The sequence below is a fragment of the Cervus elaphus genome, chromosome 29 (assembly GCF_910594005.1).
Source record: "Cervus elaphus chromosome 29, mCerEla1.1, whole genome shotgun sequence".
Classification (NCBI taxonomy): Eukaryota; Metazoa; Chordata; class Mammalia; order Artiodactyla; family Cervidae; genus Cervus; species Cervus elaphus.
Genome location: NC_057843.1, coordinates 51,090,070 through 51,106,938, shown reverse-complemented (window position 1 = coordinate 51,106,938; position 16,869 = coordinate 51,090,070). Strand labels below are relative to the sequence as shown.

The window sequence follows — 16,869 nt, the reverse complement described above, 5'->3', positions numbered from 1 at the left end:
AGAAGAAAGCAAGGATAGTTACGTTAATTTTCAGACAGAGCAGACTTCATAAAGAAAGGCATTAAATAATGATAAAGTAGTCAATTTTCCATGAGAACACAACAATCCTTAAGGTGTACTTATTGAACAATAGAAAGGAAAAAATGATCATAATGAAAAGAGAAACAGATGAACCCACTACATTATTAGAACACTTCATACTCTATCAGAAATGAAAAATATATATATATATAAAATATATATATATATATGAGGACACAGTTGAGCTCAGTAACACCATCAAACAACTGGAGGTAATGGACGTCTAGAGACTACTTCATCCAACAAGAGCATAATATTCATTCTTGTTAAGCTCACATGGAATATTCACCAAGATTAACCACATTCTGAGCCACAGAATACACCTTAGCAAGTTTTAAAAACAGAAATCATACAAGGTCTGCCTTCAGACCACAGAAGAATGAAAACAGAAATCAGTAACAGAAAACTAGTTGGAAAATTCCAAAATATTTGGAAAATAAACAACACATTTCTAAATAACACATGACTCAAAAAAGAAATCTCGAAGGAAGAGTTAAAAACACTTGGAATTAAATGAAATGTCCATGCTCTAATTCCTCCAAATCCTAGAATATGTTATCTCATATGGTAAATGTAACATTACAGAGGTGATTAAGGTCAAGATTAAGGAGAAATGATTTTTGATTGTCCAGATGCACTCAATCTTAATTACCTTAGTTTTTAGAGCAGAAGAAAATGCGGAAGAAAAGGTTAGCGAGATTACAACATAAGAAGGATCTAACACCTCATAATGGTTCTGGGATACAAAAAATTATTTGCAAGGATTCAGAGAGGCCTATAGGAACTAAGCCCAATCTACACCTTATAAGCAGTAAGAAAACAGACTCAAATCAGATAAAACTGATCCTGCCAACACCTGAATGAAGAAGAAAACAGATCTTCCCCTACAGCCTCCAAAACAGAAGTCCTGTTAATAGCTTGACTTTTGCCTGTTGAGACTTCTGTCAGACATCTAAATTACACAAATTTAATAAATTTGTGGTAAACTGTTGTAATATCAATAGAAAACTATTTCAGTATTTTAGTATTCATTAAGTAGATTTAAAATTAAACTATTTTTCTTAATGAGAAAAGTTATCTTCATAACCCTCTAGCCTACCCCTTAGATAAAGTATAATATGAAAGTTGAAGACTAACTCATAATATTTCTTTGATAATATCAAAGGTAGTGACTACATGTCTAGAGAATTTATATCTAGAAGCTAATCAAATTGTAAAATTAATTTTTTAAATTAACCTCAGATATGCAGATGACACCACTCTTATGGCAGAAAGCAAAGAAGAACTAAAGAGCCTCTTAATGAAAATGAAAGAGGAGAGTGAAAAAGTTGGCTTAAAACTCAACATTCAGAAAACTAAGATCATGGCATCCAGTCCCATCACTTCATGGCACATAGATGGGTAAACAAGGCAAACACTGACAGACTTTATTTTTTGGGCTCCAAAATCACTGCAGATGGTGATTGTAGCTATGAAATTAAAAGACGCTTACTCCTTGGAAGGAAAGTTATGACCAACCTAGACAGCATATTAAAAAGCAGAGACATTACTTTGCCAACAAGGGTCTGTCTAGTCAAAGCTATGGTTTTTCCAGTAGTCATGTACAGATGTGAGAACCGGACTATAAAGAAAGCTGAGCACTGAAGAATTGATGCTTTTGAACTGTGGTGTTGGAGAAAACTCTTGAGAGTCCCTTGGACTGCAATGAGATCCAACCAGTCCATCCTAAAGAAAATCAGTGCTGAATACTCATTGGAAGGACTGATGTTGAAGCTGAAACTCCAATACTCTGGCCACCTGATGCGAAGAACTGACTCATCTGAAAAGACCCTGATGCTGGGAAAGACTGAAGGCAGGAGGAGAAGGGGACGACAAAGGATAAGATGGCTGGATGGCATCACCAACTCAATGGACATGAGCTTAAGTAAATTCCAGGAGTTGGCAGTGGACAGGGAGGCCTGGCATGCTGCAGTCCATGGGGTCGCAAGGAGTCAGACATGACTGAGCAACTGAACTGAACTGAATTATTTTTAAAAACAGAGATACTTACCAAAATAATCTGGACATTTTAAGCAGACCTCTTTCAAAAACGCATTTGCTTTCAAATCAAATGTTCTAAGCTCAATATCTGTGCCCAATCCTAAGACATTAATTTCTACCACAGGTAGTTCACAATCTCCAACAAGGTGACAGAACTGAATCAAAACCTAGAAAAGAAAGAAAAAAGAAACAACTATCTAACACACACAAAAATATTTATGCAGATCATGGTCATATACGGATATGTGAGGTATACATATGGTATAAATGATATATATTTAAATTTAGGAGAGATCTTATACATATAAAATACATGCACTAGGCAAATTATTTTAAATAAATATATACTGAATAATAAAATACAAGTAAACTGTTAATTCTTTTTTTTTTTTAGTGAAGGAGGATTTATTTAAACTTTCCACAGGCAGAATGTGGTCCCTCTCAGAAGGTGAGGGCAGCAAAATCTTTAATTATTAAGGAAATTAATCTTCAAAAGGGAAGGAGAATCACAAAGTAACATCTAGATTGAGCTTAAATAGGATTAAAACAACAATGTCTATTAGTAATAAGACTATATAATCTGTGAATAGCAGAAATGACCAAAATTTAAATAAGCCATACTAATTTTACCATGGTACATATAATGCATACCTCTGGCACTTCAAACCTTATTTTATACTCAATCATATTTTTAAAACAATCTGGTTTCTGAAGCTTTTTCTGTTGAGGACTTTTAATGCTAGATGGAGATTGAAGAGGCTCTTCCAACGGACTACATGGTGCATCAAAAAACTCCTCATCTGAATCTAAATACCACAGAACATTTTTTAAGTCAATAATCTATAGGACTGATTTAATAATAAAACTTAAATAATTTATCTGAAATAAATATGAACACTACAACACTACTTCAAAAAACTGAAGGCAATGTTGAAATAAAAAGAAAACAATATAGAGATTATAGCTGCAAAAATAAATTCTTAATGACAAAACATATGGAAAATTACAAAATGCAATCTTTAGCTTAATGAACGTCATCTTTAAAATCAGTAAGTCTAAAACTGCCCCAAAAAATTTTATAGCAAATGCCAAGGCCAATTACTACCTACATGATGAATACTCAAAGGAACATACTAATATGCTCACTCTATCTGGAGAGCAAAACAGAACTTAATTACAAACTCTGAAACATTAAAAGCAGGGGGTAGACCCTGCGGTTTAAACAGAGAAACTAAGATTAAGCACTATTTCACATATGCACAACTATATAGCCACATATATATATATATATATATATAATTGTACATATGTATACATATGATATATACATATGATATGTATATCATATGTATATATATATGATAATAAATTTTTAAAACATACTTTAAAGGGTCCAAAATCCAGTAAAACTATTAAAAGAAGGTTTAAGAGAAACTAAAACCATCTAAGTATATCCCAAAAATATAAAATTGAATTTTAGGATAGATGATCTCACAAACATTTCCTTCCCCTTCCCACCAATCCTGGTCACTACAGAGAAAGGTAAACATTCTCTAGAAAACTGAGGATCAACATGGAAATATCTGTTATTTAACATTTAGCAATTTTTAAACTCTTAAAAATAGTAAAATACATTTATTTTTCTTTCCAATATGGCCAAAAAAGCCTGTATTTCATAACAAAATATTTACGGGTCTTCATAGGTGAATGTAGATATTAAGGCTTGATTATTTTCCTTTAATAACAAAAAAGAAAATGTAAAAAGTTAAAAAAAATTACTATAATGAAGATCTCCAAAAGCTAAGTAACAGATTATAAATTAGACATAAACTTTCATGGGTTCTCTTGGATCACAATAAGATAGAGAAGATTAAAACTTTCTAGTGGTCCTTGTTACTATGGGATTCAATTGTTTTTCGAAGCTTAGTTTTAGTTGAAGGAAAATTTCTTCACAATGCTGTGTTGGCCTCTGCCACACATCAACATGAGTCAGCCACAGGTACACATGTGTCCCCTCCGTCTTTAACCTCCCTCCCACCCTTTCCACCCCTCTACGTTGTCACACAGCCCCAGTTTGAGTTCCCTGAGTCATACGGCAAATTCCTTTTGGTTCCCTATTTTACACATGGTAGTGCATATGCTTCCATGCTACTCTCTCCAGAAAATCCCACTGCAAAAGGAATTTAAGTGAAATTTTCTAGATAACATGCATATCTACTATTGCCTGAAATTTTTTATGCAAATGAAAATTATTTTTATAATCAATTTATAACAAGGAAAATTTCCTAAAGTAGCTTCATTTTACCATCTTCAACACATGGAATTTCCAAAAGAGGAAATTTCTTCTGTGACATCTGTGATGTTCCCAAAGAAGTGGATCTTTGAACCTGGAAGAAAAGTTAATCCACTCTCAATTGGCAAACAGACTTTTATTTTAAGTTCTAGGACAACTGTGACAACAAACACACAGACACCTAAATCTGAATTAACTGGAAAAATTCCAGTCTGAACTAGAAAATTTGTAAATGTAAATTTAAAGAAGTATTTTTACAATTTAAGGCTAAATATAAATTTCACAACTGTTATAATCATTTCCTTGTTGACAGACTTTGTGTAGGAAGAAATCTTAGCTATATCTCAACATCTTACTAAATAAAGGAAACCACCTCTATGGCATCCACAGGAAACAACCAAATTCTCAAAATTTAAAGCTTCTGTAGTTAGGGAGCTTGTACTTTTATTTTTAATTTTTTAAAGATATTTTAGTAAATTACTTTTCTACTGTCCTGTGCCAAGTAGAGCATACCAAAAAAACGTAATTCATTTGAAAATGATAATAATAAAAGATAACCCTGAATCTTCCATCCAGGCCAAAAACCAAAATAGTACCAGATACCTAGAAGCATCTTATGTGCTACTTTCTTGATCACATTCCCTAAAATTGATTTATTCTATTTACTTGTTTTTAACCTTCTATGACTGATTTTATAAGTAAAATATTATTTAACCTGCTTCTTTCTAAACTCAGAAAGAGGCAATAATATTGCATACAATTTCCTGTGAAACTGTCTCAACAAAATATTCTTTAAATTTTATCCATATTGATACTTTTCTCATTCTTACTGCTATACATTGACGAATATAAACCACTAGTTATTTGTCCATTACAATGTTGGTAAATATTTGTACTGTTTAGAGATTTTTGCTTTTACTCACATTACCAGTATAAGCATCCTATCCTGTAACACACGGGCTCAAATGCAAGATTTTCTATTATGTATGTATCAGAGTGGAATTTTATATATTCACTTTAATGGTACTATCAATATGTTTTCACAAGTGTTTATAAGACATTATCTGATGTCATCAGTGGATCAGTGTTTGTATGTCTCCACTTCCTCATTAACATTCAGCATTCTCAGACATAATCTTACTGGCATTTTCACCCTAGTTTTAATTAGAATTTCACAAATATAGTTACACATATCATAGGTTCATGGATTGTGTTTCTGCTTCTCAGAATCCTATTCATTTGGCGGAAACATTTTTACTGAAATATAATCTACTGCGTATGAGTTTGTAATTTGAGTATAAAAACTAAATTTCAAAAAGAAAACACATCCATGCACCCAAAATTCAGATCCAGGAACAGAATATTATCAGCAACTCAGAAGCTGCCTCAGGGTCCTCAATCATCAGGCACACCTCCAAAAAGCAACAACTATCCTGCCCCCAATTTCAATATTGTTTTGAAGTTTTTTACACTACATTCATTAAAGATTTTGCTTTATGAGGTGAATAATAAAACTAAACATCTTTCTTGTCTGTTTGCTCATTTCTTATTGGATTCCTGGTCTCCTTACATATTTTGGATAGTCTTTCCCTGTGGCTGACTTGTGGTAAAGAGTCTGCCTGCAATGCAGGAGACCCAGGTTCAATCCCTGGTTTGGGAAGATCCCCTGCAGAAGGGAATGGCAACCCACTCCAGTATTCTTGCCTGGAGAATCCGATGGACAGAGGAACCTACAGGGCTACAGTCCATGGCGTTGCAGAGTCGATTCGACTTAGCGACTAACAGCTTTTCTAAGCTGTACGGGTTGCCAATATTTTTCCCAATTGGATGGACAGCCTTTTTTCCTTATTAACAGTATCATTCAAAAGGCAGAAAATTTTAATGTCTATGAAGTATAATTTATTTTTTTTCTCCTGTATTTGTACCTATTTATCCCAAGACACTTTTATCCAGCAAAAGAACTCAAAGATTTTCTCTGTTTTTGAAGGTTTTCAAACTTTATACCCTTGGGCATTTACATTTAAGTCTCTGTTCCACTGCAGGTTAAATTCCATGTATGGTATATGTTACAGGTTGATGTTCACTTTTTTCCCCCCATGGAAATCTAATTATTTTAGAACAACTGTTGAAAAGACTAGCTTACTTAGTTGCACTGGAAACTAAGAAATAAAATATATATATTAACCATATTGTGAATTTATTTCTGAATTCTATTCTACTTTAGTTATCTTTATGTCTATTCTTACACTGAAACAACACTTTCCTGAATAAACGAGCTATAAAATAAGCCTTGAAATCAAATATTAGAAACCCACCAATGTTATTCTTATGCAAATTTTTTGGCCAACATATGTTCATTTATTTCCATACGTGTATTATAATAAACTTGCTAACTTCCAAAAAAAAAAAAAATCTGGTATTTAGATTGGGACTGTGAGAAATCTATAGGGTTTTGAGAGAACTGTCATTTTAAGAGGGTCAGTCCTCCAACTCTTAGCTGTATCATTTCACTTATTTAGGTCATGGTCAATTTCTTATAGAAATGTCCTGTAGTTTTAGATTCATAGGTCTTATATTCTTTTGCTACACTTTTCCTAATTATTTATTTTCTAATATTATTATGAAAGGAATATTTTTCTTAATTTGATTTTTAGAAACAATTTACTATTTACACTGATGATATAGACTGCAACCGTGACAAATTCACTATTGCTAGTTTATTTTTCTACACTCCTTAGGACTTTTCGCATAAATGATCATATCATCAGGAAACAGTCTTACTTTTCCCTTTCCATCCTGTCATTATTTCTCTTAAGTTACTGCAGAAGCTAGAATCCTCAGTATGAATCTGAATAGAAGTAGTAACAAGAGCCCTCACTCCTGCACTGTTCCTGATATTACAGGGGAAGCACTCAGTCTTTTTCAAATTAAATATTATATTAGTTATAATTAAACATATATTAGTTTCCTAAATTGATAGGGTGCCCTTATATTCTCAGTTTGATATCATGAATGGTTGTTGGATCTTATCAATGCTTTTTCCTTGTCTACTGAAATAACAATATATTTTTCATCCTTTATTCAATAAAGTGTACTTAACACTGATCAGTGAACTATTTTTGCTTTCATGGGATAAATGCTTTCCTGGGTGCTTTAGAGTATTATAGTGTCTAATCTTTTTAAAATATCATACTATTTGACTGTAATATTTGCTAAGTATTAATATTTTAAATCTATGTTAATGAATATATACATCTGTAATTTCCTCATAATTCCTCTATCTAGTTACAACAGCAGGAGAACAGATGCAAAGAAACAAAAGTGTGGCCTATGCACAGAGGAAAAGAGCAGACACAGTTCAAGCAGAAGCAAAGGCATCAGATTTACTGGGGGGGAAAAAAAAACTTTAAATAAATTGTCTAAAATGTGCTCAGAGAGCTAAAAAGAGCCATTGAGAAAGTGACAAAGTAAACCAGGTGAATGTTACAACAAGGAAAGTATCAACTAAGAGATAGAAATTATAAAAAGAAACTGAACAAGTTCCAGACTACAATAACTGAAAGAAAAAATACATTAGAGAATTTCAAAAGCAGAGTTGAGCTAGCAGTAAACAGGTACACACATCAGTCAAAATTATTAAAGAAAAAAAGAAAGAAACAAAGGATAAAGAAAAATGAACACAACCTAAGGGTGCCTGTGAGATACCATAATGTAAGGTGATGCATGCATTATGAGAACACCAGCAAGAAACAGGATGAAGAGAGGGCAAGAAAGCATATCTGAAAAAATAATTACCAAAAATGTGCCCAAATATGATGAAAAACTGGGACAGAGGAGCCTGGCAGGCTACAGCTCATGGAGCTGCAAAGAGCTGGACACAACTGGGCAACTGAGCAGAGCACATACATGAACCTAAAAAGTCTAAGTTTAATAACTGAAAGTGACATATATTCAAATACATCCACTCCAAAACATACTATCATCGAACAGTTGAAAGACAAAGTAAGAAACTTGCAAGCAACAAGAGAAGTGAGCTGTCCATGTTAAAACTCTCAATAAATTACTAACAGCTAATTTCTTACCAGAAACCATGAAGGTCAAAAGGTAATGGAAAGTCATATTTGACACCAAGGATGTGTCTGGCAAAACTATCCTTCAAAATGAGAGAGAAATTAAGATATTTCCAGACAAACAACAACAACATAAGGAGTGTATCATCACTATACTTGCCCAATAAGAAATCTTTGCCAGAGCCCTTTAGGTAAGGAAAAGAATACTAGATAGTAACTCAAAGCTATATAAAGAAGAAATCTCCAGCACATATAATTACATGGGTAAATAAATAAGGAGATGTTGTATTCTTAGCTCAGAGTCACTTTTTTAAAAATTTCCTATACACTTAAAAGAAAACCATAAGAATAATTATAACGACACTACTGAATACACAACGTATAATACGGAACTTGTGACACCACCACAGGAAGTACAAAGCTGTACAAGTTTCTGGTTGCTCTGCAGTTACATTGGTACTAATTCAAAACACAGTTTTATCAATTCAGGATGTTAAATGTAACTGACATAGTAGAAGAAAACAGCAACCCACTCCAGTATTCTTGCCTGGGAAATCCCATGGGCAGAGAAGCTGGCAGGCTATACAGTCCATAGAGTCAGAGTCAGACGTGACTAAGCAACAACAGAGAAAATATAAAACAAAAAATATATAAAAACAAGAAACAAATAGAAATTGGAAGAAAAAGTTTCCTAATCAGTAATGACTTTAATGCTTAATATTTTACTTATGTATCTGGTATCTGTACAGATGTCTCTGTCCTCAGCTTTATCTCTGTATTCTTACTGAACTGCAAAATTCCTAAAGGATAAGACTTGTATCTGTTTAACTCAATTTGTACACTATAGGCAGAGCACAAGCATCAAACGAACATCTGACATAGTTCAATAATGACAAACACGAGAGAAAATCAAATGTAAGTCAACAAGAGACATCAGAAAAAGGCAGATGAAAATACAAAATTCCTTATTTTAGGATCATGCTATATCTAACTTGTAAAATCTACTTCTTCAAGTTTATATATGAGATTATATTGGTTTTATTACTTAAAACAGGAGAATTTCAACGAGTCACAGGAATAAAATACAAAGTAAAAGTAACAAATATTGTGGACTCTTGGACTAAAAAAAAATGATCAGTGAGGACAAACAAGAAGTGAAGAGGAATGAAATAGATTTACATTTCACTACACTGATTTTCTCTTCATGTTAAAAAAAAAAAAAGGCAAAAACATTACCTTTTAGTCTTAAGTGGATCAACTGGAAATGGGCAGTGGACTAAAAAAACCATTAAAAAAGCTCACTAAAACAAAAAGTGCAAAAGAACAATAACCAAACCACACTTGTACGGTTACTCCGAACATGGAAGCATCAGGGGGTAAAAAAAGCACAAACGCCACATTCTATTGCATCATCCTCAGTTCAGGAAGACAAGAAATGGCATGGAATAAACATCTTACCCAATTAATCCAGAAACCTGTAAATCTCCATGACGCTTTTGGAAAGGTTAACAGGGACACGAGTTTGAGCAAGCTCCGGAAGTTGGTGATGGACAGGGAAGCCTGCGTTCTGCAGTCCATGGGGTTGCAAAGAGTGAGACACAACTGAGTGACTGAACAGAACTGAACAGGTTGAGTCCAGTATTTAGCACAGCCATTTCATGGCTGAAAATACATGGTGGTGGTGGTGGGTCAGTTGCTAAGTTATGTCCAACTCTTTTGACCCTATGGTCTACAGTCCACTGAGCTCCTCTGTCCATAGGATTTCCCAAGCAAGAACACTGGAGCAGGTTGCCATTTCTATCTTCAAGCAATGGCTTTCAATATCAACAGACGGAACCATCCAATCAAAAGGAACAAATTGACAAAATAGATGAAAGAAAATTGGATCCAACTACATGCTGTCTACTTTGATGTTATTCAGTCACTCATTGTGTCTGACTCTTTGTGACCCCATGGACAGGACTGCAGTACGCCAGGATTCCATGTCTCTCACCATCCCCTGTCACCATGCTGTCTACCAGAGATTCATTCCTTTTAGATCCAAATCCACAAATAGGCAGAAAAGTGAAAGGACTGAAAAAAAAGAGACTCTATGCAAACAGCAATCACCACAGCGGTGGTAATTTCTAACAAAAGACTTTAAAAACTGTAACAAAAGACATAAAGGTCATCATATATAATCAAAGGAATAATTCATTAGGAATATATAACAATAATAAACATAAAGACACCCAAAAAAGTCACCAAATATGCAAACAAAACAATGACAAAACAGGAGAAACAGAAAGTTCCACAGTAATAGTTGGAGACTTCAATAAGCTCACTTTCAATAAAGAATAGAAAAACTAGTCAGAGGATCAGTAAGTAAATAAAGAACTTGAACAATGCTATACACCAACTAGACATAACAGACATACACAGAACAAACCAGCCAACAGCAGAATGTACATTCTTTCCAAGTACATGCAGAACATTTTCCAGGGTTGATCATGTGTCAGACCACAAAACAAGTGTCAAAAGAATTTTTTAAGACTGAAATCATATAAAGTATCTTCTCCAACCACAATGAAATCAAGCTAGAAATCACTAACACAAGGGAAAGTGGAAATACACAAATACACAGAAATTGAAGAAAACTTTAAAAAAAACAAACCAGTGGATCAAAGAACAAATTGCAAGAAAATTTACAAATACTTTGAGATGAAGGACAATGAAAATACATCGTATGAAATACCTTGACATCAGTACTTGGAAGGAAATTTACTGCTATAAAAGTATACATTAAAATAAAAGATTTCAAAATCAATAACCTTACTTTATACTTCAAACAAGTAAAAAATGGACCAACCAAAACATAAAGCCGGCAAAGGTAAAAAATATATATATAATAGAAATATTAGAGCAGAGATAAAATAAACAGTGAAAAGAAAAACAAAAGAATTAACAAAACCAAAAGCTGGTTCTTGACAAAGTCAACAAAAATGACAAAACTTCAGCTAGATTGAGACAAAAAGAAAAGACATAACTAAAATCAGAAATCAAATTGAAGTCATTGCAGCCAATTTTACAGAAATAAAAAAAGATTTAAAAGCTGAAGGCCCACAGATCAGATAACCTAGATTCAATAGACAAAATTTCTACAAAGACACAAATTACTTTAACTGACTCAAGAACAAACAGAAACTCTGAACAGGCTTGTAACAAGAAAAGGTATTGAATCAGTACCCAAAATTCTACCAAGAAAGACAAGTAAGAAGGCTTCGATAAAGAAGTTTACCACCATTTAATGAATTAAAACCTTCCTTTTCAAATTCTTATCAAATAAATGGAAGAAAACATTCCTAACCTAATCTCTTAGGCCTAACAACAGACTCAAGCAAACATACCACACACAAAAAAATTATAGACTGATGTAACTTACTGTATGGTAATTTGAACATTCTTTGGCATCGCTTTTTTTGGGAACTGGAATGAAAACTGACCTTTTCCAGTCCTGTGGCCACTGTTGGATTGTCCAAATTTGCTGGCATACAGAGTGCAGCACTTTAACGGCATCATCTTCTAGAATCTGAAACAGTTCAGCTGGAATTCCATCACCTTCACTAGCAGTTCACAGTAATGCTTCCTAAGGCCCACTAGACTCCACACTCTAGGATGTGATAACCATACCATCACGGTTATCCAGTCATTAAGAACTTTTTTGTACAGTTCTTATGTGTGTTCTTGCCACCTCTTAATATCTTCTGCTTCTGTTGACATTTCTGTCCTTTACTGTGCCTATCTATGCATGAAATGTTTCTTTGGTTATCCCCAATTTTCTTGAAGAGATCTCTAGTGTTTTCCACTTTACTGTTTTCCTCTGTATCTTTGCATTGTTTACTTAAGGCTTTCTTATCTCTTCCTGCTATTCTCTGGAATTCTGCATTCAGTTGGGTGTATCTTTCCCTTTCTCCTTTGCCTTTTGCTTCTCTTCTTTTCTCAGCTATTTTTAAGGCCTCCTCAGACAACCACTTTGCCTTCTTGCATTTGTTTTTCTTGGGGATAGCATTGGTCAACACCTCCTGTACAATATTATGAACCTTTGACTACAGATCTTCAGGCACTGTGTCTACCAGATCTAGTCCCTTGAATCTATTCATCACCTCCACTGTATAGTCACAAGGGATTTGATTGAGGTCATAGCTGAATGGCTCAGTGGTTTTCCTCACTTTCTTCATTTAAGTCTGAATTTTCAACAAGGAGCTCAAGATCTGAGCCAGTCAGCTCCAGCCTTTGTTTCTGCTGTCTAGAGCTTCTCCATCTTCAGCAGCAAAGAATATAATCAATCTGTTTCAGTATTGACCATCTGATGATGTGCATACGTGGAGTTATCTCTTGTATCGCTAGAAGACGGTGTTTGCTATCACCAGTGTGTTCTCTTAGCAAAACTCTGTGAGTCTTTGCTTGCTTCATTTGGTATTCCAAGACCAAGCTTACCTGTTACTCAAGGTATCTCTTGACTTTCTACTTTTGCATTCCAGTCCCTTATGATGAAAAGGACACCTGTTTTTAGTCTTAGTTCTAGGAGGTCTTGTAGGTTTTGGTAGAATCAATCAACTTCAGCTTCTCTGGCATTACTGGTTAGGGTGTAGACTTGGATTACTGTGATGTTGAATGGTTTGCCTTGGAAATGAACTGAGATCATTCTGTCATTTTTGAGACTGCACCCAAGTACTGCATTTCAGATTCTTTTGCTGACTAGGAGGGCTATTCCACTCCTTCTAAGGGATTCTTTCTCACAGTAATAGATACAATGGTCATCTGAATTAAATTCACCCATTACAGTTCACTGAATTCTAAAATGTCAACATTCACTCTTGGCATCTCCTGTTTGATCAAATCCATTTTACCTTGATTTATGGACCTAACATTCCAGGTTGCTATGCAATACTTTTCTTTATAGCACTGGACTTAACTTTCACCACCAGACACATCCACACCTGGGCATCGTTTAAACTTTGGTTCAGCCTCTTCATTCTTTCTGGAGCTATTTCTCTGTTCTTCCCCAACAGCATATTGAAGAACTACCAGTCTGGGGGTCTCATCTTTCAGTATCATACCATTTTGCCTTTTCAAAGTTCATGGGGTTCTCAAGGCAAGAATACAGAAGTGGCTTGCCATTCTCTTCTCCAGGAGACCACAATTAGTCAGGCCATAACTAGCAGGGACATGCTCTTCAATCACTCCAGGTCAGTTTTCATTCCAATCCCAAAGAAAGGCAATGACAAAGAATGCTCAAACTACCACACAACTGCACTCATTTCACATGCTAGCAAGGTAATGCTCAAAATACTTCAAGCTAGGCAACAGCAGTATGTGAACCAAGAACTTTCAGAGGTAAACCTGGATTTAGAAAAGGCAGAGGACCCAGAGATCAAATGGCCAACATCCAGTGGATCACAGAAGCAGCAAGAGAATTCCAAAAAACGTCTACTTCTGCGGCATTGATTATGCTAAAGCCTTTGACTGTGTGGATCACAACAAACTGTGGAAAATTCTTAAAGAGATGGAAATACCAGACCACCTTACCTGCCTCCTGAGAAACCTGTATTCAGGATAAGAAGCAACAGTGAGAACCAGACATGGAACAACAGACTTTCAAAATTGGGGAAGGAGTATGTCAAGGCTGTATATTGTCACCCTGCTTATTTAACTTATATGCAAGTACATCATCCAAAATGCCGGGCTGGATGATTTACAAGGTTAAATCAAGATTGCCAGGAGAACTATCAACAACCTCAGATATGCATGATACCACTTTAATGGCAGAAAGCAAAGAGGAACTAAAGAGCCTTTTAATGAATGAAAGAGGACAGTGAAAAAGTTGGCTTAAAACTCAACATTTAAAAAACAAAGATCATGACATCACTCCCATCACTTCATGGCAAACAGATGGGGAAAAAGTGGAAACAGTGACAGATTTCATTTTCTTTGCCTCCAAAATATCTGCGGAAGGTGACTGAAGTCATGAAATTAAAAGATGCTTGCTCTTTGGAAGAAAAGCTATGACAAACCTAGACAGCATAATAAAAAGCAGAGACATCACTTTCCTGACAAAGGTCCATATAGTCAAACAAAGCTATGATTTTTCCAGCAGTCATATACAGATATAAGAGTTGGACCATAAAGAAGGATGAGTGCCAAAGAGTTGATGCTTTTGAACTGTGGTACTGGAGAAGACTCTTGAGAGTCTCATGGACTGCAAAGAGATCAAACCAGTCAATTTTAAAGGAAATCAACCTTGAACATTCACTGGAAGGACTGATGCTGAAATGGAAGTTTCAATACTTTGGCCACCTGATGCAAAGTGCTGATTCACTGGAAAAGACCCTGATGCTGGGAAAAATTGAGGGCAAGAGAAGATGTGGCGACGGAGGATGAGATGGTTGGATGGCATCACTGACTCAATGGACATGAGTTTGAGCTAAGGCACAGGAACCAGAGATCAAATTGCCAACATATGCTGGATCATAGAAAAGGCAAGGGAATTTAAAAAAAAAAAACAGCTACTTCTGCTTCACTGACTACACTAAAACTGTCACATTTGTTTATACTCAAGACTAATGAGAACAGAGAAACAACATTTAACACTGGTGGGACTAAACATTCGTAATCAAAAAGCAAACCTGGCAAAATTCATTAAAATATAAAATTCACATATTTTACTCAACACCACCACTTCCAGAAATGTATCCAATGGATTAAAAAAATACTCAAATATATGTATAAGAAAGTTCAAAGCAGTGACATTTTTTTATAACTAAAAATATAACAATATAAAAGCCCATCAAAAGAGAATTACATTAGGCAAAGGACGGTACACTCACAAAATTTAACACTGTACCACCATTAAAAAAAAAAAGGCATATCTGTATATGCTGAACAGGTAAATATCTCTAAGGTACATAGCATATGCTAATAATGGTGAAAAAGACAAATTTAAAACAGGAAGTATAATGATCCCATTTATGTAAATTTTAAGAACATTATAATATAAACACATACATACGTATACACACAGAGAGCCATGCATATTTGTACATGTGTGTATTAGCAAAAGCTATAAACATTTTAAAAAACCTAGAGAAGCAGTAGTTAACCACAAAGGAAAGGGAATAGAGACTGGAAAAGTGAAGAAAGGTAGACATCATTTCATACTTTTGTTTACTATTTGCATCTTTAACTATTTTATCATTTTCTCTTTCAAAATGTAACTTTAAAAAGTCTATTACAGATGAATTGAATTTCACTCCACATTTCTGTGGTTACACACTCTTTGTGAAATCTGCCTTTTGATTCTGCTGTCATTCACTCTGAGAACACAGTACCTGGTGTGATCTGACGGGCACGTTCACTTCAGCTGCAGGCGGGGGTTTGGGAATGCTTTCAATCAGTTCCAAAATCCCTTGCAGTTTCTTATCTGAGATTCGTAAAGAAACTAACGGTAAGTTTCCATAAATCTTGAATCTGTTTCAAAAAGACAGAAATCACTATTTAAAAAATGACTATTCACCTTATATTATCTAAGAATAATCATATGTGATATCAGCTGAATTAACAACATTATATTTAAAAGGTTTATTTTCTATTGTTTTGTCAATGCCAGTTGACAATTACTACTTATGAAGTGTTTATTACCAACAGGAATTAAGGAAAGCAGTTGATATGTAATACAATAAATAATTCTCACAATGTATGAGGCAGAAATGTATTTCTGCTCCCTGTTTCTTATAAGTTCCCATATGTACATGGTTCCTAGTAGGAAATTAGGTTTGGCAAGTACAAATAACTTGTCCAAGAGATTATATATTCAAAACCAGGTTTCAAAATCAGATCTGAATGAAAAATCACAATCATATAGAGAAATATGTAACAAAATTCAACACCCATTCATGGTAAGAACTCTCAGTAAATTAGAATTAAGAAATATCTTGGAAAAACCTACAACCAACATCCTCCTTAACAGTGAGAAACTCAACATTTTGCCAACAACACTGAGTACAAAACAAAGATGTCCCTCTCACCATTCCTTTTCAACATCACAGTAGAAGTCATGCCAATGCAGTAAGCCAAAAAAAGAAAATTTCAAAGTATACAGATTGGTAAAGGCATAAAACTGTCGTTGTCAATAGACAACATGATTATCTATGTAAATTATCTATAAAAAAAATTCCTGAAACTAATAAGCTGATACAGCATAGTTGTACAATATAAGATTAATATAGAATAGTGAACTGCTTCCCAATATACCAAAGGACAAATATAATATGAAATTAAAGACATAAGAACATTTATATTAGCATTTAAAGAAAGTAATACTTAGGCATAAATCTAACAAAATAAATA

At 34.4% G+C, this 16,869-nt stretch overlaps 1 protein-coding gene across 3 annotated transcripts in view; it reads right to left on the bottom strand.

Annotated features, from left to right (window-relative positions):
* VPS13A (vacuolar protein sorting 13 homolog A) overlaps positions 1–16,869 on the bottom strand; it is a 268,740-nt gene that overhangs the window by 160,976 nt on the left and 90,895 nt on the right. For all 3 annotated transcript variants that reach the window (XM_043890712.1, XM_043890713.1, XM_043890714.1), the window contains exons 23-26: positions 15,852–15,990; positions 4,427–4,508; positions 2,773–2,927; positions 2,132–2,288 (exon numbers count right to left, since the gene is read on the bottom strand). In XM_043890712.1, coding sequence (XP_043746647.1) covers positions 2,132–2,288; positions 2,773–2,927; positions 4,427–4,508; positions 15,852–15,990 — 533 coding nt within the window. The remainder of the gene's footprint in view (positions 1–2,131; positions 2,289–2,772; positions 2,928–4,426; positions 4,509–15,851; positions 15,991–16,869) is intronic.